The following is a 22,322-nucleotide window of genomic DNA, read 5'->3' as shown; positions in this document are numbered from 1 at the left end:
TTTCTTTGTAATCAAAAATTCATTTGATTCAGTTGATGCATTTTCATATGTTTTAAATAACACAAATTACAAGATATGATTTTGAGTACACAATTCCTAAAATCATCACATGTTATTACTCATTTCAGACTTCGATAATATTTTCACTTCGAATATATTACAGTATATATTGAGGAAATTTTACACATCTTACCATTATATCATGCACGGTCGAGTCCAAATGTGTATGGAAATAAATTTGAAGAAATACAATATTGGGCATTGTTTCACACCAGATTATAGATCACTTATTTTCCATTTATTAAAATAATGGAACTATAATCTCAGAACAAAAACCAAACATTGCTGCATTTAAAATCAGTAGAAAAAATTAACATAAAGCATTTTGCTATTTATTAAAAATGCTCATATTGTCGTCCTTCTTATTTCTGACGACGTTGTCCGCTGTAAAAAAAATTATATAGGATTTGGGAAGTCATTATGACAGTAGTTGTTTTATAGATATTGCTTGCACTTGTAGTCCACCACGTCATTAAAATGATCCAATTTGATGAAGACTCAATCCAAAATAGAATTTAAGAATCGTTTTGATGCGAACAATCTGGATTAGCCCTCTTTTTATTACGTAAATAAGGCTTGTAAATAGCGATTGCTGAGATGGCTTATTTTAAGTTAGAGTTAGGTAACTAAACTTATCGCGTTCGCTAATGTAAATTTGAGATACCATATTAATCATATCATCTTAAAACACATTTCTTAAATAATCAAAATTTTCATTCCTGTCGAAGATAATTTCTGGGCGCTCCAGAAGTATGTGTACCAATATGGAGGTAACTAATTTTGTTCGTCTACTTTACATCAAGTTGTGTAAAGGGGCTAAAACCTACGGACAGGGGGTATATACACTTGGCTAACACAGACAGTCTCCGAACTCGTAATATAACTGAAATATAGAAAATTGGGATAAAGTTATGGCCTAACCCTAACCTGATACACATACTAGGGGAGTACCAATTTCTGAGCAGACTCCAATATTCTAACTAAGAACCAACATTTACGTAAGAGATTATTCATATACAGACCTCAGAAAGATTAGGACAAAAATGAAAAGCACTATAGTGATGCTGAGGCCGAATATTGCTGGAAGCATCCAGTGAGGATTGCTTTGAGATTCTGTAAAAAAATAATATGATGATGCATTTGAGATTACCTGCCTAATCAGTTCTTAAAGTATACAATGCTAAAAATCGGCATTAGCCGAATCTTGCAATGTTATTTTGCCTAATAAAAAAATGATTGTACCGTGTCAATAATACCTTAAAGTAAAGAATGAGTCATTCAAAGAATGAGTTAACCTTAACGGCTTTTACCTGGACAATTGACAGGAAAACCTCCGATGTTATCTTCGCTCCTGCGAACAAAGAATAATTATTTTGAAATTTAATTGATATTGTTGTTATGAAATTGTATCCCCATAATTATTCGAAGACGCTCTTCTAATTTACTGACTTATTGTGGTATCTGACTTCGGTTCTAGCCTGCGTTTTCAAATGTATGTAATATTGCACAAACGGTATATAATTGGGGGCGCTCGAGAAGTGTGTGTATGGAGATAACTAATTTAATTTCGTTCGCCTACTTTACATCAAGTTGCGTAAAGGGACTGTAACATATGGGCAGGGGTACACTCACTTGTTTAACGCAGACAGTCCCCGAACTCGTAATGGAAATAAAATAGGGGAAATTGGAATGAAATTATGGCCTATCTAACGTAGTACACACACTACTGCAGTACCTTATTGGGAATGCAGCACCAATGAATGTGATCATTAAGATCTTTTATCTCTATGTAGTTAGTGTTACCATGTGTGTTTAGCTAATCTATCAACACTCGAGGATATTTGTTGCAGTTTTGTAATGAGATACTCAAATAGAATCATTACCGTGTTTGGGCATGTAAGCTGGATCGTTCTTTACTTGGCAAGCTGTCAATTCTTTTAGTCAAGATCGCTGGATGAACTAAAAATAACAGATAAAGTTATTACATGGTAACACATTCCTAGCTTAGTTCCGGCGGGGAATTTTTTTTATTCGTATATCGATGTTCTATTTGCTTGTTAACGATGGCTACACGGTATTCAGAACTAGCGGTTCAAGAGCTTTTGCTTTGTGAAATTCTTTGCAGGTTCGTCAGGAGTTTATCGAACCCTATAACATCTCTCTGTCCACGAAGATACTGTACATATAACTTCAGGGACGGTAGCCTTAATAAGATGCCATGTGTGTCGTTGACTACATCATTCGATATTGGCATTTTAGCTTTGGTACAGACCAACGAGACAATATTATATTTTATGATAACAAATACATAATCCTATAAAAGATAACTCATATTATATCGAAGCGCTCATTATTTGAGCTTTTTTGAATGAGAAACACAATAAAAAGTATCAGTAATGAAGCCAAATAAAATTTCATTCTACTTTTATGACAAGTTTATAAATAACTCTAGTGATGACAATACAAAATGACTACACAGAATTATACACCGTAGCCTAAAATCTGTCTGTCAATAGGGGCATCGTATATAATTTAGGTGTGTGGTCGTTACCTCGGATATCGACTTTTCTTTTTGTCTTCAATACGGAACCGTCAACGTCATTCTCAGCAAAACATCTATAGCGATCAGTATCACTCAATTTTGCACTTTTGATTATCAAAGTAGATTTGCCTTTGACTGAAGTCTGATATACTTCCCGATCGGAGGTTTCATCAACAGGTTGGTGACCTTTGTGCCACGTGACATTGGGGAGGGGAATTCCCGATGCTGTGCAGTCGATAATGATTTCGTCTGATTCCATGTAATCGTTTTGATCAGTACTGATTTTCACGCCGTAGGAATGGACTGAAACAAATAACAAAATATATATATCCCAATCCCAAGTGGAGTAAGTAATATAGGTGTCATTAAAGTTCCTTTTTATATAGCAATTTGTTTGAAGTGTTTTGAGTTAGGTAAAATAATGGGTTTAAATTTCATTTCATTCTCTTGCGCCTCCGATCCAGTATTTTGTGGCTTTTTTTCCGTATTTGAAAATATAATTGCGTTGCATAATTTCACTTCCTAAATTTGTATATGATTTTTCGTACCTCCTTCGCAAATGTAAAACAATTCCTGATTACAGTCTTCTGCTTCCAAGCCACGAGATCCCATAGAGGCACATGTGTTACCGTTCGGGCCTACTCTTCCTGAAGTCCTAGAAGCAAAACATCATACTTTACTTCATTCACAAATAAATCCTAATTTCTAAATTGTTATTCGTGACATAATTCAGAGAGTCAATTAGATAGCCAATTCTGACCCCTAATCATAATTACTGTGTTGCGTTTTTTTGAATGAAATCAATTTCGAATCTAAATCGAACCCCGGTGTCAACAATGACATATTTATAAAATCTCTATGACAATAAATCACAATAATTTTCTTCAAATACAATAGTTTATAGCATTTCAAAGTTGGACTAATATACACAATTAATAACACATGGAATTTGAAATATTCAAGAAACATTTCAATGTGATAATCTCCTGTCGAGCCCCTAAAAAAAAATCTATCCGCAGTTGTGCTCAAAATAAGGATTAACGTTACCATTCTCTTGCGCCTCCGATCCAGTATTTTGTGGCTTTGTTTCTGTATTGGAAAAAATAATCGCGTTAAAAATTGAATTATTTGGCATCCTTGTCACAAGAGTAACAAAACAGGTAAGGGAAATGCATCATTTCAAAATCCAAACTTTTCAATTTTTTGGCATTGGATGAAATATTAGAATCTTAATTCATATACTTCATATACCTTTTCTCGTTTTCATCTAGCATTTCGTACAACGCATCTGATGTTAGACGAACTAGCTGATACCCAAGTTCAGCACAGTTTTGTTCTGCTTTCGCATATGTTGCTCGTGCATCACTGAATATCAACTGAGTATTGTCGGAAACTCGGAATAAATTCGCATCTAAACATGATAAAATTGTATTTACGTGTTGCAAAATTATCAATAATATCGAGCATATTTATTAGTTTATATTCTTCATCTTTGCTGATCGTTCACAATGCACCTGAAGTAAAGGTTTTTTTTCGGTTCGAAACGGGAAGATTTTTCAAGCTATTTCTTACGCATTTTACATTAAAATATATTCATAAGTCTCTATTCGCCAAGTCTATCATTTTGTTGCAAAAATGTGTCGTAACTGTGAAAAGTTAGTTAACGTGAACTGTGGAATTGAGCATCGGGAGTATAATCTATAAAATATGAACCTACGAGACTTTATACAACATATTGTATAAAAAAGCAAGATTACCTTTTTGGCAAATGAATCCATATTTGTTACCGCAATCTTCGTCATTCCATTTTCCACTAGAAGAATACATTGTCCCACAATCCTCCTGCAATTTATCGTTTGGTTCGCCAGAATTCCTTGTTAAAATAGAGTAAAGTTTTTGTTCGATAACTAATGGTTACATCATTCTTTTAATTAATAAGGTTTGTTCACTATGTTAAATTTGAACTTACCAATTCGTATAGTAGTCATCTACTTTTGTTCCATCAAGGTAGTACCAATAGTTTTCGGTGTAGTAGTCCCACATTCCAAGCCAAATCTGGCGACCTCCCCTGAAAAATTTAATTATATTTATTATTCATGTTCTGATGACTTTTGTGTAAAAATTCTGCGTTCGCTCGCAAAAGTGCAGTTCTGTGCCATAGTAGCTTTGCGAACATGAAGTATTCTAGAAATGAACTTTTGCGAAAATGCATTTCAACGTAAACGCATTATTGTATATATTTGATTTTGCCTTGACGATTTGTTTTCTGTAGTTTTCGAGGAATAAGTTTTTGCAACAATATAATTGTGTGGGAAAGTCAAAACCACTGCCAAGAGGAATGTATACCATCGCAATACCATTTTAAATATTAGAACCTTAATAATGCTTTTGCTTATCATTACTCAATCAATTCACTGATTATAATACGACGCCTTATTGTACAAAAAACGTGACTAGAATATAAGTTTTTACAATATAACACTAACGCGAACTGTAAAATAATATTTTTGGAACAGTGCTAAATTACATTTGCTTAAAAATCTGTTATATTTATATATATATTTCTCTTTGCGTATTTTTAATAGAAAGTTCAGAACACAGTTCAGTATCACTGGCCTTTCGCATGCAAGATTGCAATAATCGTAGGAGTAAATCAATAGAAGATTTCTACATTCTATCAAAGATCGCTCTCCCAGTTAGGTTGGGAATGGCTTTATTAAGTGTCAATAAAGTTGAATTGGCTATGCATATTCTACTTTCAATTTTACGATATGGACTGGAAATACAAATGTCAGATTTCAAGAAACTTTTCGCTCACAGTTAGGTTTCAAATTTATCACCTAACTCCTATCTCGAGGTTGGTACAAACGACCAATGGGCCCATACTCCCCGCCATAGAGACAGCCAAGCTCATTGATCCATCGTGTGGCGTTTGATCAAAAACTTGGATCATACCATTGATCCACTAGTTCGAAGCATTCTTCTTGCATAGCAGAACTTTTAATGTAAACCCCGTGTCCTTTGTTGTATGTAGCACATTTGAAATCTGCTTCTGTAAACTTTACAAGATCACCACCGTCACTGTAGTAAGTATACAGGTACTGTCCATCACTGGATTGTATTACCTGAACTAAAAAAATTGAAATTGATGGTTTAGTGCAATTGAAAATGAATGTCACTGACTCTTAAGAACTTTCAGGCTTATCATCATCTCGTCGCATGACGAAATTGAACTACTGGGGAAAAAAAAAGTGTTAACAATTTTGCTATTTAAATACGGCACAGATATGAATATTACACAAAGTTTTACTAATAATTTTAAAATTTATATCATACCTGCTTGTCCGAGTGATACAACGCATAAGAGAAAGAGTAGAGAAGTAAAATTCTTCATTTTTTTGTTACTTCTATACGTATGTATTTCTATGTTCTCAGTTAACTTAGAGGCAGAAAAAGATGAATATTTTTATATACTTATAGCGCATCTTACTGTCATACATTGACAAACTTGGCGTCCTGATCGTCCTGATTTTATTAATGGTGAAGTTGTTCAAACCGTCAAACGCTAGTATATTAATATATGGCGAGGATACATCTGGCATTTGTCTGGAACAAACTCTAATGCTAGTTCTGGATTGTTTCTAGTTTGTCGCATTCAGCAAACTTCTATTTTTGTGAGTCTTGTGAACCCGATTATAAAAGCATATGTTTAACTCCAAAGATTACTATTTATTAATTGTAACGTATGTAACAGTTAACTTGAGCAACAAGAATTTCCAATGTACACACAACACTCGTTCATTTGATCATTTATAATAGCGCAGGGATATCTTGTTACGGCGAGTTACTGCTTCTGACTTCAACAGCGGCTCAATCGCCCTTTTATATAGAAAGACTCTGTTATTCTACTTCATCTGCCTCGCTCCTTTATATTTACCTTATCTCACCTTTATCCGTTTTATTATTTGTTTGAGACTGTCAAAATTGCTCTTTATTCCATTCAAAATTGCCACATTTCTTGACACACTTATCATCACCATTTTTCATTTGGGCTACAAGAAACATTGTACTTGCTTAGTGTTTACATCTTTTGCAGATGTCGCAGAATGACACCCGCTGTTCATACGGCAGCGCAATATTCATCCTCTCCTCACTAGCCGGAACAGCAAAAGACGTTTAATAAATATTTGGAATCATTGTAACTCGATAAACCAAGGTTTATAGTTATCTTCGCTGAAAAAAACTTTCCTCTCAAGAAAAAGCTGCTGTTCGCATAACTTCTATTCCGGAATAACCCTTGCTCTTTTTTCTTTTTATGTTCTTCCCTTGGCGATTTATTTATTTAAATGCATTTCTGCAAGGCAGGACATTATTGCCGCTATATTTTGCTGACGCTTCGATAATATTTATGTCATACCTAAAATATTACATAAATAAGAGATAAGAATACATCAAATATTAGTACACATAAGTCAAACAGACAGCCCGGGGTCGTCCTTAGTCCAACGGTCAGTAAGAGAGATAAATTCCGTTCAAATTAATTTTTAATAGAAATAAGTTGCAAATGATCGTGCAACATTTTATAAATGTCCGCATATTTTAGAAATACTTATATTCTATATAGTCAATTTTTTTTTGCACAATAAGGCGTTGTATTGAATTCAATAAATGGATTAAGTACTGATAAGCGAAAGCATTATTAATGTTAGAAAGTTTAAATTGGTATTGCGTAGCCGTAGGTAATACATTCCTCTTAAAAACGAATTCTTCAAAGTTTAGTATGACAAAAGTCTTTCTCCACAAAATTACATTTTTGCAAAATCCTATTCTTTGTAAACTACAGAAAAAATTGGCATAAATTAAATCCACGCAATAATGCGTTAACGTAGGAATGCATTTTCACAAAAGACCACAGAAATGTTGGCAAAAATATAAAAGTGCGAACAGGTACTGTTATTTGAGCAAATTTGATTAACTAAGAATAAAAACGACCACACATGAAAAGAATAAAAAGTTTCGAGTTGTGATTGTTCAAGGTTACTTTTGAATGTGTTAGAAAGTGTTTCATAAGAAACAAACATTCACCAATAACCGATCTCATTGTATTGCAAAAACAACTTAAAATTTTCACATTTCAATTGATTTATAATGTTTCCAAGGTTACAGGTGACCGTGCCATCCCTTCGGGGTTATTTTTACAATGAACGTTGTACGACTCGAACGAATAGCGACGTTTTGTTCGCACATTTGAAGTAGGCATCCGTCTCAAATGCAAGGTTGCATCATTAATTTGTACATTTGATTCACATATGGCAGACATTCTAGCCGAATATCACAATAAAATAACTTTATGTTTATGAAGCTCTCTTATGAATGAGCGCGATATAACTTTTCATGGTATATTTATTTAAAATGGTGAGTCGATTCAAAAATAATGTTGAACTAAATAGAGCTTTTTCTGACATTTTTTATTGCGATTGCAACATTAGTTTCAATTTGGAAGGTTCAAATCAGCAAAAAATTGAATGCTAAAACTTGACCCAGGTAATGATGGCATTTATTGTTTTCGTTGGCACTGCCAATAAATTATAAATTTATAAGAGACGTAGCCTTAATTTTTATACGATGCATAGTCATTTATGAACTGGCGTAATTATTTCAAAATCGGCATAGCCTTTTTGGAATACGTGGGTTCGCAGGTTCGAATCTCACGCGGGGATGGTCATGTGCAAGAGGATTGCTGGACTTCTCGACGCCGTAGGGTGGTTCAAGTAACTGCTGGTCGATTACGGCTTCCTCCACCATCAAGTCCATGCTTCCGAAAACTAATCACTAACTAATTCCATGCCCGACATGGAATGGTAACCTGGTGAGAGGCCGTGGTTCGACAAATGGTTAAGCCGTCTTATCAGTTTTCCTCTCCCCCGGGATAAATATGTAAATCCTATCTTATGATATAAAGTAATGAAGTACGAAATGAGGCCCTTGGCCTCTAACCGGTTGGCCACCCCTGATATATGCGGTTGGTATACTCTTACTTTTGTCTGGGTGTCGCTGAAGTTCAACAAGGTGTGCGTGTTGCCACGATATATTTTAGTGACAACGTTGTCATCTCCGTACTTGTTGGCCCGAACGAAAGATGATTATGCGCTAAAGACTGTTGAGACCTCGAAAGTTTGTTCGCGTTACCGACTCCTTCCGCTGTCAGGCGCATGTGTGAGATTTAGTCGAAAACTTGGCCCAGCTGATTATACGATTTCTTACATGTACATGTGTTAATTTCTTAGGGCATATGAGCAGGAAAGTTTCCGCAATACTGATCATTGTGTTATTCACCTACTGCCAGTGTTATTATGTGCAAATACTTTCTGTGATCCACGTAGGGTAATTTGAGTAAGGGCAATGTGCGCACCACGCGCGGTGATTATGACAGTAAGATCCAACTAAGTATTTGCGTACCATACATACGTCAAAAGACAAAGGGCTGTCACGAAAGATGTACGCGTATGATAGATATGCCAGTTTATCAAACCGATAGGGGAAACAGATACATGCAAACTAGCAGATCAACCCTCGCACTATACCTTAAGTATATCGCAGAGGTAGAGTTATTTCATACCCCATTGTTAGAAATATATTTTTTTCCAGACTTTATCAAATATAAATTTCTTTCTCAAATCCAACAGATAGAAATATAATTAATGTACGCTCCTATCGTTGCTTCTAAATTGAATAGTTTTTTTTTGTTACATTTTATCAAGTTAGTAAAACGCTGTTTCGAGACTGTAGATATCATTCGAAATCTACTATAAAATCAATAAAGGTGTCTTCAAAGTCAATTTCATGACAGAAAGTCCACGGGAAGCGAATCTGAGTACAGAATAGATTCAAGACTTTGGGGTAAAACCTTGGTCAGTTTGGGCTGAGCATCTTACGCAATCCACAGTAACAAATCAACTTATATTGTGTAGAGTCACTGTAGACTGATACCCATTAATACAGTATATCCACATCCGGATTAGAATAATGTGTGATATATATATATATGTCGCATGTCCAACGTAATTTTACAAACCAAGCATGTAGACGCATATCATGTTTATAAATGATAATTCAATACTAATCCCTATTATAGGCATATCTGCATGAAAAAAAACCTCGATTGGAATCTTTATTTCTTTGTAACCAAAAATTAATTTGATTCAGTCGATGCACGTTCATATGATTTGAATAACACAAGTTACAAGATATGATTTTGAATACACAATTCCTAATATAATCACATGTTACTACTCATTTTAGACTTCGATAATATTTTCACTTCGAATATATATTCTTAGTATTGGGGAAATTTCACACATCTTACCATTATATCATGCACGGTCGAGTTCAAATGTATATAGAAATAAATTTGATAAAAATAAAATATTAGACATTGTTTCACACCTCTTTATCGATTACTCATTTTCTATTTAAAATAATGGAACTATAATCTCAGAACAAAAACCAAGCATTGCTGCATTTAAAATCAGTCAAAGAAATTAACATAAAGCATTTTGGTATTTATTAAATATGCTCATATTATCGTCCTTCCTATTTCTGACGACGTTGTCCGCTGTAAAAAAGTGCAAATAGAATTAGGAGAGTGACTATAATAGTATTGCTTGCACTTGTAGTCCACCACGTTATTTGTTAAACTGATCCAATTTGATGAAGACTCGAGCCAAAAAAAAATTTAAGAATCGTTTTGATGCAAAGAATTAGCGCTCTCTTTATTACGTGTATGAGGCTCGTAAATAGCGATTGCTGAGATGGCTTATTTTAGGTTGGAGTTGCTTAACTAAACTTATCGTGTTGGATAATGTCGATTTGAGATACCATATTATTCATAGCATATCAAAACACATTTCTCAAATAATCAAAATTTCTATTCCTGTTGCAGAAAATTTCTGGGCGCTGCAGAAGCATGTGTCCCAATATGGAGGTAACTAATTTTGTTCGTCTACTTTACATCATGTTGTGTAAAAAGACTGAAGCCAACCAATTTCTGTAGCAGAATCCAATATTCCAACTAAGAACCAACATTTACGTAAGAGATTATTCATATACAGACCTCAGAAAGATTAGGACAAAAATGAAAAGCACTATAGTGATGCTGAGGCCGAATATTGCTGGAAGCATCCAGTGAGGATTGCTTTGAGATTCTGTAAAAAAATAATATGATGATGCATTTGAGATTATCTGCCTAATCAGTTCTTAAAGTATACAATGCTAAAAATCGGCATTAGCCGGATCTTGCAATGTTATTTTGCCTAACAAAAAATTGATTGCACTGTGTCAATAATACCTTAAAGTAAAGAATGAGTCATTCAAAGAATGAGTTAATCATTAACGGCTTTTACCTGGACAATTGGCAGGAAAACCTCCGATGTTTTCTTCGCTCCTGCGAACAAAGAATAATTATTTTGAAATTTAATTGATTTTGTTGTCATGAAATTTAACATTATATCCCCGTAATTATTCGAAGACGCTCTTCTAATTTACTGACTTATTGTGGTATCTGACATCGGTTCTAGCCTGTGTTTTCAAATATATGTAATATTGCACGAACGGTATTTAATTGGGGGCGCTCGAGAAGTGTGTGTATGGAGACAACTAATTTAATTTCGTTCGCCTACTTACATCAAGTTGTGTAAAGGGACTGTAACATATGGGCAGGGGTATACTCACTTGTTTAACACAGACAGTCCCCGAACTCGTAATATAACTAAAATAAGGAAAATTGGAATGAAATTATGGCCTATCTCTATAACGTAGTACACACACTACTGCAGTACCTAATTGGGCATGCAGCACCAATGAATGTGATCACTAAGATCTTCTATCTCTATTCAGTTAGTGTAACCATGTGTGTTTAGCTAGTCTATCAACATTCGAGGATATTTGTTGCAGTTTTGTATTGAGATACTCAAATAGAATCATTACCGTGTTTGGGCATGTAAGCTGGATCGTTCTTTACTTGGCAAGCTGTCAATTCTTTTAGTCAAGATCGCTGGATGAACTAAAAATAACAGATAAAGTTATTACATTGTAACACATTCCTAGCTTAGTTACGACAGGGAATATTTTTTATTCGTATATCGATGTTCTATATTCTTGGTAACGAAATTTAATGGCTACACGAACTGAGCTTTTTTGAATGAGAAACACAATGAAAAGTTTCAGTAGTGAATCCAAATAAAAGTTCATTCTACTTTTATGACAAGTTTATAAATAATTCTAGTGATGACAATACGAAATGACTACACAGAATATTACACCATAGCCTAAAATCTGTCTGTCATCGTATATAATTTAAGTGTGTGGTCGTTACCTCGGATATCGATTTTTCTCTTTGTCTTTAATACGGAACCGTCAACGTCATTCTCAGCAAAACATCTATATCGATCAGTATCACTCAATTTTGCACTTTTGATGATCAAAGTAGATTTGCCTTTGACAGAAGTCTGATATACTTCCCGATCGGAGGTTTCATCAACAGGTTGGTGACCTTTGTGCCACGTGACATTGGGGAGGGGAATTCCCGATGCTGTGCAGTCGATAATGATTTCGTCTGATTCCATGTAATCGTTTTGATCCGTACTCATTTTTACGCCGTAGGAATGGACTGAAACAAATTACAATATATATATATCCCAATCTCAAATGGAGTAATATAGGTGTCACTAAAGTTTCTTTTCATATAGCAATTTGTTTGAAGTGTTTTGTGTTCGGTAAAATAATGGCTTTAAATTTCATGAATATTATAAAAGTGATAAGACTGCGAAGACATTCTCTTGCGCCTCCGATCCAGTATTTTGTGGCTTTTTTCTGTATTTGAAAATATAATTGCGTTGCATAATTTCACTTCCTAAATTTTTAAATGATTTTTCGTACCTCCTTCGCAAATGTAAAACAATTCCTCATTACAGTCTTCTGCTTCCAAGCCACGAGACCCCATAGAGGCACATGTGTTACCGTTCGGGCCTACTCTTCCTGAAGTCCTGAAAGCAAAACATCATATCTTACTTCATTCACAAATAAATCCTAATTTCTAAATTGTTATTCGTGACATAATTCAGAGAGTCAATTAGATAGCCAATTCTGACCCCTAATCATAATTACTGTGTTGCGTTTTTTTGAATGAAATCTAAATCGAACCGCTCTATCAACAATGACATATTTATAAAATCTCTATAACGATAAATCGCAATAATTTTTCTTAAATACAATAGTTTAATAGCAGGGGGGTCCAAAGTTGCAAGATTGAAGAATCGCAAAAACTTTTGAGAGGGTCTCGCGATCCGCAGTCGGGATAAACCCCAAATTGATCAAAACATCGCAAGTTTACTCACTTTAAATATATTTAAGTATGAGAGTTTATCGTTCTAATCAGTTTTTCGTGGTATTTTCGGTATCTTTACCCGTGTTCGATGTGATAATGTGGCTTAAAATTATTTTCTTTCTTGACGGATATTACTTGAAAACACACTAGACACTGTGGTTTAGCGTTGTTGTGGGTAAGGAAATACGTTTTCTCTCAGTTTACTGAAAAAATGGAATGCGCGGCACTAAGTCAGCTCTGCCGTTCATCATCGTCACTGCTGTCACATGGCCAACGCTTGAAAATAGAGGTGTGTTTGGAATATAATAAAGGCACAAATAAAGGCACGTCTCTTTAAATGAGGAGTTACTTGACGCGAGCTCATCTCATCGGCTTGGTTCTGTCTGCACAAGACAATTCATTCTCCTTTTAACGATCACAGGACGGCATTCCCATATAGGCACCATCTTGACGTTTATAGATACAAGATTGAAATTTCGTGAATTCAACAAATATCAATCCCGACATTGGGATTAGGAAACGAACTATTCCCAGTTGGTATAGCTTAAAAATAAATCAAAATTGTTCTGCCAATAATACAATATCTGCCATTGTTTCAGTAGTGTACGCTAAAATTGTTCTGCGTGCCGCACGGAATATGTCTGCGTGCCGCAGTTTGGACCACCCTGGTTTATGGCATTTTAATGTTGGACTAACATACACAAATAATAAAACACATGGAATTTGAAATAAATAATAAACATTTCAATGTGATAATCTCCACTCGAGTCTCTTAAATGCATAATAACTGTTAAAACAAAAAAATCTATCCGCAGTTGTGCTCAAAATAAGGATTAACGTTACCATTTTTTTGCGCCTCCGATCCAGTATTTTATGGCTTTGTTTCTGTATTGGAAAATATAATCGCGTTAAAAATTGAATTATTTGGCATACTTGTCACAAGAGTAACAAAACAGGTAAGGAAAATGCATCATTTCAAAATCCAAACTTTTCAATTTTTTAACATTGGATAAAATATTAAAATCTTAATTCATATACTTCATATACCTTTTCTCGTTTTCATCTAGCATTTCGTACAACGCATCTGATGTTAGACGAACTAGTTGATATCCAAGTTCAGCACAGTTTTGTTCTGCTATCGCAGATGTTGCTCGTGCATCACTGAATATCAACTGAGTATTGTCCGAAACTCGGAATAAATTCGCATCTAAACACGATAAAATTGTATTTACGTATTGCAAAATTATCTACAATAAAGTGAATACATAAGTTGATACATCCATGCTACATTTATCGTTGCTGATCGTTCACAATGCATCTAAAGTAAAAGTTTTTTTTTCAGTTTAAGCGTTTCAGCAGGGTTAAAACGGGAAATTTTTTCAAGCTATTTCTTACGCATTTTACATTAAAATATATTCATTAGTCTCTATTCGCCAAGTCTATCATTTCGTTGCAGAAATGTGTCGTAACTGTGAAACGTTAGTTACCTTGAACTGTTGAATTAGGCATCGGGATTATAAACTCATATCTATAAAATATGAACCTACGAAACTTTATACAACATATTGTATAAAAAAGCAAGATCACCCATTTGGCAAATGAATCCGAGTTTATTACCGCAATCTTCGTCATTCCATTTTCCATCATTAGTATACATTGTCCCACAATCCTCATGCATCTGATTGTTCGGTTCGCCAGAATTCCTTGTTAAGAGGGAGTAAAGTTTTTGTTCGACAACTAATGGTAACAGCATTTTTTTAATTAATAGGGGTTTGTTCACTATGTTAAATTTGAACTTACCAATTCGTATAGTAGTCATCTACTTTTGTTCCATCAAGGTAGTACCAATAGTTTTCGGTGTAGTAGTCCCACATTCCAAGCCAAACCTGGCGACCTCCCCTGAACAATGTAATTATGATTAATACTCATATTCAGATGACTCTTGTATGAAAATTTTCGTCACAAGTCACCACATATTTCAATTTTTTAACTAAAGTTAGCCATTAATGATGATAATTTCAATTTCACGGTAATATAGTTCAACGAAATTCTTGTAACCGGAATGCGGATGTTCAGATTGGACACTTTTCGCCCACAGTTAGGTTTAAAATTTATCACCAAACTCGAGGTTGGGACAAACGACAAATGGATCCATATATCCCTGCCATGGAGGCAGCCAAGCACATTGATCCATCGTGTGACCTCTGATCAAAAACTTGGATCATACCATTTATCCACTAGTTCGAAGCATTCTTCCTGCATAGCAGAACTTTTAATGTAAACCCCGTGTCCTTTGTTGTATGTAGCACATTTGAAATCTGCTTCTGTAAATTTTACGAGATCACCACCGTCACTGTAATAAGTATACAGGTACTGTCCATCACTGGATTGTATAACCTGAACTAAAAAAATTGAAATTGATGGATTAGTGCAATTGAAATGGATGTCACTGACTTTTTAAGACCTTCATCCTATCATCACCTCATGGCATGATGAAATTGTCATTTAGGAAATATAAAACTGTTTTGGTATTTAAATATGGCACAGATATAAATATCACACAAAGTTTTACTATAATAATTTTGAAATTTATATCATACCTGCTTGTCCAAGTGATACAACGCATAATAGCAAGAGTAGCGAAGCAAAATTCTTCATTTTTCTGTTACTTCTATACGTATGTATACTATGTTCTCAGTTTAAACTTAGAAGAAAAAGATGAATATTTTTTAATACTTATGGCGCAACTTGCTGTAATACGTGTACAAACTTGGCTAATCATCTTATATTAAGACTAGTCTGTCGAGTTTCGGGTTTTACCGACTTGTCGCAGCATTTATCAGAAACGCGTATGAAAAACTCAGGTGTAATATGAAGCCTTGATCGTTCTGATTTTATTAATAATGTAGTTGTTCAAACCGTCAAACGCTAATGCTAGTTCTGAATTATTTCTAGTTTGTCGCATTCAGCAAGCTGTCCTCAACCTGTATTTTTGTAAGTCTTGTGAACCCGAGTATAAAAGCATACGTTCAACTCCAAAGATGTCTAGCTATTAATTGGATCGTATGTAACAGTTGACTTGAATAACAAGCATTTTCAATGTACATACATAACTCGTTCATTTGACTATTTATTAATAGTGGTAGAGATAGCTAGTGACGGCGAGTATCTGCTTCTGACTTCAACAGCGGCTCAATCGCCCTTTATATAGAGAGACTCTGTTATTCTACTTCATCTGCCTCGCTCCTTTATATTTACCTTATCTCACCTTTATCCGTTTTATTATTCGTTTGACACTGTCAAAATTACTCCGCTTTTCATTCAAAATTGCCACAGAATTTGGCATACTTATCACAATTTTTCATTTGGGCTACAAGAAACATTGTACTTGATTGGCGTTTACATATTTTGCAGATGCCTTGGAATGAAACCCGCTGTTCATGCGCTGCGCAATATCCATCCTTTCCTCGCTAACCGGAACAGCAAAATACATTTAATTAAAATCATTGTCAATCGATAAACCAAGGTATTTAGGTATAAGGTATATAGGTATATAGGTATAAGGTATATAGGTATAAGGTATATAGGTATAAGGTATATAGGTATAAGGTATATAGGTATAAGGTATATAGGTATAAGGTATATAGGTATAAGGTATAAGGTATATAGGTATAAGGTATCTTGGCTGAAAAATTCATTCCCCCATAGAAAAAGCTTCTGTTTGCAGAACTTCTATTCCGGAATAAACTTTGCTCTTTTCTCTCTTTATGTACTTCCCTTGGCGGTTTAATTTATTTAAATACATTTCTGCAAAGCAGCACATCATTGCCGCCATATTTTGCTGACGCTTCGATAAAACTTATATCGTACCTGAAAAGCGAAAATCAAGGCTGCATCATTATTTGTACATTTAATTTATACAAGGCATACATTCTTGCCAAATATATATATATCTAGTACAATAAAATGATATGATGCTCATGGAAGCTTTTTTATGAATGGACGAGATATAACTTATATATATATATACTATATAACTATATATTTATATAGTATATATGATGAGGCGATTCAAAAATAATGTTGAATTAAATAGGGCTTTTTCCGACATTTTTATTGCGATTGCAACATTAGTTTCAATTTGAAATGTCCAAATCAACATACTTGGATGCTAAATGTTGACCCATGTAAGGATATATTGTTTCGGTTAGCATTGCTGCCATTGGCGTGCGCAGTTGCACTTAACCTGCTTGTCCTAAACTTGTGCGATGAGTTCATCTGAAATTGTTTTGTGTTACTGCATCAATTCACGTTTACGCATCCATTGCATCATGGTTTGCAGAGCGTTAATTGGTTGCAGAAATTGGTGAGGCCTCACGGCGAGGAAGTACGCCTTATTTGCTGATAGAAGTTTCTCTATCTTAAAGTCTTGTCGCAGCATTTATCAGAAACGCGTATGAAAATATTTCAAGTAGACGCTGAAAAATGAAGAAATGTTTACAGATGCTCTTAGATAAATATCATTATTACAAGAATCGTCCTTGTACTTATTTCGGTTATCAGTTACATAACGTTGAGTAAACATGCTGTTCAGACTACGCACGATTGTTATTCAGCTTGCGTAACTCTTCTGACATTTGAAGTTATCCGCAGCGCTGAGAAAACTATCCGCTAAAAAAATAGGTATACTTTCCACAAAGGAGAATAAATAAGGAGTATTTTCACATCGATTGACTAAGAATGAAAAGATATAGGCGAATTTATTATTTCCAATAAATGGCTTTCAATATCACAAAATGACTTTCAAAAACTTTTCTTTTTGATATAAATTTATTTTCCCAGGATACTCACTTCGAATGTTATTCATACTTATGCAAGAGTTACAAAGCACACTATCAAAGGATGATATACAGTCGTGGATGGATAAATATATTTGAATATATGAAATGAAGCGTTGTTTAGACCAGTTTATTCAGAGTATATTCGCGATTTAAATATAACAAACACGAATCTTAAAACAAATATCAAACATTTCGCATTTAAAATCGGTATGATCAAATAACACAAGACATAGCATGTTACGAAATTGCACCAATGTATCATGCTCATCTTCACCATTTCAGACGATGTCCACTGGAAAACAAAGTGTAAATATATTCAGTAAATATATCATCGAGTGTTTTTGTTTATAAGGACTGCGCGCCAAACGCCAACTAACATGAAAAAATTATAAAACGACTCCTAGTGGACAACAGTTCGACTCCATGTTCAAATTCCGAGAAAACCTAATGTTTGTCCCCAGAACTCTGACAACGTATGAGCCTCCTTTAATTGTTTTTTGATAATGCTGGGTTTCCGTGGTGCCCTAATGGGCTCGATTAACATAATGTCAATTGACATAAATCTCGATTTACACACAAATTTAAAACCACGCCACTGTGCGAAATTTTTAAGTTCGCTGACGTCATCACAATAAACTTCGAAGTTAAAAACTAAACCCAAGAAACCAACAGAATTTTTTGAAACAAATAAAAGTAATAGTCTTCTAGCAACAACAACAATCTTTAACCAGAAATTGGTCCAGCATTAGTTGAAATGAAAAGCGATCTGTGAACCACATCAAGAAGACGAATACTTACTTAATAAATAGATTTTTAAATAAAGTTTATATGTTGTGAATTGTGATACTCCCCACATTGACAATTACTATTGACTAAATCAATACCAAATATGATATAAACAATAAATTTAATAGAAAGTTTTTGTTGAAAAAAAAGCGACCCATAGGTTGGAAAACACTGGTTGACATGACTGTGGAAAATTATGTATCTACCTTGTGAGCCAGCAATTTTGCATAAATGTTATATTCCCTATAGACTTTGGAGCTATTCATTTTTACAAACCGCCAGTAACCAATGTACAGTCTGTCTGAAAGTGCGACTAGGAGGCGCATTATTGATTTGCTCTGTGCGCTCTACACCAAATTTGCATCCTGTATTTATGGAACCCAACATTTTATTGTTTTATGTTAACATGTTATTCCCGGTTTCATATAACAGATAGAGCAAAATCGTCATTTCAAGATTTTTATTTCGTTGTCACTGAATAGAATATTAGAATGGTGTTCTAGTAATATAATCATCACTCGTTGCTCCTAATTCACGTACTTTTTGTTGTTTTCAGCTGCCATTTTATATACTCATCTGATGTTACACGAGCTAATTGATACCCAAATTCAGCACATTTTTGTTCTGCCATTGCAGATGTTGCCCTTGTGTCACTGAATATCAGCTGAATATTGTCCGAAACTCGGAACAAATTCAATTCTTCAAATAAATAATAAAAATTATATTTATGTGCCACGTTTTTTAAACCTTATTCTAAACACATGGAATTTAATTCAGACATTCAATCTAAAAGGGCAACAATAAAATAGGAACCACATTAAAATTTTTGCTTAATTTTTGAATTGCTTCTGAACAATATATCTTGTAAAATAACTAAATTTTTCTTCCGAATATGTTTAAAAGTTCCACAGGCCGGATTCGTCCTTTATATAATAATTTATATAAGATATCTTCTTTTTTTTTCAAAATTACATTATAAATGAAATAAGCTTTTATACGTGGACACGCTTGGTACTATTGAATCTGTACAACATCATTACCATTTTGTCAAATTTATCTGAAGTTGTTATTACAGCCTTCGTCATTCTAGTTTTTATTACGCCACAGTCCTCCCCCAGTTTATTGTTGGGTTCACCAGTGTTCCTTGATAAAATTGAAAAAAACTTTGATATTCAAAGAAAGTAAAGATAATCATTTTTAGGATTTTTTTTCACTTATTGTTGATCTATATCTCATTTAATTTACGTGGATATTGTGGGTTATTTATACGTATAGCGAAATAGGACTTACCAGTTTTGGAAGGTATCGTCTACTGCCGATCCGTCCATCCAGAACCATTTTCCCTCGACAACGTAATGTTCACTCAGTCCGCTTGTACGCTTACGCTATATACGCTTGTTTGTTTGGCCTGAAAATAGTATACTTTGTAGCATTATTACTGAAAATAATGTCGCTTAATTGTAAAATTGATTGTTCCCTATTCCCACCTATATAATATGCTAACTTGCTAAACCGCGACATCTTATATATTCGATAATTTCACCCAAATGTTGAAGGAAACGCTTTGCAATTATTTCAAACAGACTGGTGTTTTCAAAACGAAATGTGAAATTGTTCATAACAGGATGGTGCGAGGTTGGGGGCCGCAAAAACTTTTGAGGATGCCCCAGTTTTCCAAGGAAACTATATAAAGCCTTTGGTTATTTTAAAATTGCTTCTCGTGAAATATCGTGGTATTTTCTTTTCTCATGTTTGGTTTTGTAATGTCGCTTAAAATTAAACTCGTTCGTGACAGATATTACTTTAAAACAGTGGTTCCCAACCTTTCTACCCTGGCGGACCGGTAAAATTGAATTAAATGTACTCGCGGACCAACAAAAAATTAAAATGACCGAAACAGGAGGAAATAACATATATTTGCGTAATATAGAGCAATATCGGACACTCAATATGCTTATAGACAAAAAAGGCACACTTAAAAACAGTTCACACAAAGAAAAACTATCAAATAATGTGCCGGCCAAAAATTGAAATGGATGAAACATAAAATACCATATATATTCGTGATGAAATACAGTGCTGGGCACCCATTATGCGTAAGAAAGGCACGCATAAAACAGCTAACATAATAAATAGTACATGCCAAATCATGTACAAACACAATTGACTCTAGTTAGAATTTTGCTGTTGTTTCGTTTCCGATATAGGATTGCCAACGAGGCCTCAAAGAAGTTTCTACATCGCGTAGCCATGAAACCGTTTTTTTTCGCATCACACTGGTTGTGTAACTGGTTGAAAATACGGCTTGCTCGATTACACAGCGACGGGTATTCGTTATCGAGAGATATCCAAAATTGTGGCTGTGAATCTTTTTAAAATCTGGACTGTAAAGTAGAATCACAATTTTAATCAAGCGTTTTGTTTTTCGTCGGATTCATCCTATTAATTCCTCTGAAGATGATCGACGCCTCAAACGAAATGAATTTACATTACCATGACAAAGTCGTCGGTAACTTGGCACCAGGCTCAAAATCCTACTGTGTCTGCTCAAAATACTGGAAATGATGCGGCCCATGCTTTTTTGCGCGTCTTGTGACCACCTGCAGGGTCGCAAGTTCATATATTACTGTAACTTTATACTGTCCTTGACTGTTTTCAGGTTTAAAAAGGAATATATATGCATAATGTTTTATATGGATGGTCATATTGATCAGGAAAAGCACGCAGAACATAAAAGCACGAGTGACGATTTTTAAGCTTCTGAATCTAGCGAGATTTCATGGAGCGCATTCGCGATGAATCGGAGCCGAATAAGCGAAAAGTTTGATTACTCGGCGCCAAGACGTCGCGATTGACGGAGCCAAGATGTCGCGAAAGACGTCGCAATATGACGGCGGAAGAGAAATTGCGTAATACACCAACGCAACCTCGTCTCCGGTAAAGCAAAAAAGCTTCGCGGACCGGCGGTTGGCAAACATTGCTTTAAAACATACCAGACACTGTGGTTTAACGTTGTTGCGGGTATGTGACACGTGTCCTCTTATTCTATCACGGGCGCATTTTTTCTACACTCGTTGTATGATGAAGTGTTATATTTAAAAAATGCTTTTACTTGAAGCGTGAGCAGGCCCAGTGCTATCGTCAAAGAACAGCCAAGTCCGTCTAAGTTAGAACTCCGGGCCCAGAGGAAAAAAATGGATTGCGCGGCGATAAGTCACTCTGTGGTTCGTCACTGCTGTCACATGGCCAACGATTGAAAATAGAGGAGTGTTTCACTGGAATGGTGAAAGAAATTGAATGATTCAATTTTGTTCGTTGTCCCACCTGTTGCAACCGACAAATAGAGTGACGCCTAGATTGCGCAGAATTTATATAAATATATATACAGTTCCTTGGAAGTTTTGAGATAGCGCCATCTTTGCTCATACACAACTTGTGTATCTTTTTTCATTGGTTACCTCTATAAATCTTAAGAAAAATAGAAATAGAACCTGCATTGTACACGGTTTTAAATTTGGCACTGTTCATGTTTCAAGTACACTATCATGATCTACAGTAGGACTTAAATTATATATTATTGCAATAATATTGAAGTAAACTCTTTCATTTGAATATCTTCCATTCTCTCTTTACTAGTTAAAGCCTGCAAAAATGTATTGCAAACTATTGCTACCATGTTCCCATTTAGTTCTGTAAAAAACTTGTCTTT

General features: G+C 34.7%; 1 protein-coding gene and 1 long non-coding RNA gene across 3 annotated transcripts; both read right to left on the bottom strand.

Annotated features, from left to right (window-relative positions):
• LOC120326750 (uncharacterized) lies at positions 1 to 15,704 on the bottom strand. 2 transcript variants are annotated; one of them, XM_078112093.1, is made up of 12 exons: positions 15,587 to 15,704; positions 5,558 to 5,732; positions 4,572 to 4,670; positions 4,360 to 4,475; positions 3,854 to 4,013; positions 3,650 to 3,691; positions 3,151 to 3,257; positions 2,612 to 2,905; positions 1,944 to 2,019; positions 1,371 to 1,411; positions 1,083 to 1,173; positions 1 to 444 (listed from the first exon to the last, which is right to left on the bottom strand). In XM_078112093.1, the coding sequence occupies exons 1-12, from the start codon at positions 15,642 to 15,644 to the stop codon at positions 423 to 425; spliced, it is 1,281 nt and encodes a 426-aa protein (XP_077968219.1). In that variant the 5' UTR covers positions 15,645 to 15,704; the 3' UTR covers positions 1 to 422. The 2 variants fall into 2 exon arrangements, with proteins under 2 accessions (XP_077968219.1, XP_039249026.2); XM_039393092.2 differs by lacking the exon at positions 15,587 to 15,704 and adding an exon at positions 5,939 to 6,026.
• On the bottom strand, positions 9,906 to 11,046 carry LOC144421938 (uncharacterized). The gene is made up of 3 exons (XR_013475060.1): positions 11,005 to 11,046; positions 10,716 to 10,806; positions 9,906 to 10,217 (listed from the first exon to the last, which is right to left on the bottom strand). It is a non-coding gene; the product is annotated as an uncharacterized LOC144421938 (long non-coding RNA).
• Positions 15,705 to 22,322: the final 6,618 nt, after the last annotated feature.

The sequence above is a fragment of the Styela clava genome, chromosome 4 (genome assembly GCF_964204865.1).
Source record: "Styela clava chromosome 4, kaStyClav1.hap1.2, whole genome shotgun sequence".
Taxonomy (NCBI): Eukaryota; Metazoa; Chordata; class Ascidiacea; order Stolidobranchia; family Styelidae; genus Styela; species Styela clava.
The sequence above is the reverse complement of the archived record's forward strand: the minus strand, read 5'-3'. Positions and strand labels throughout refer to the sequence as shown.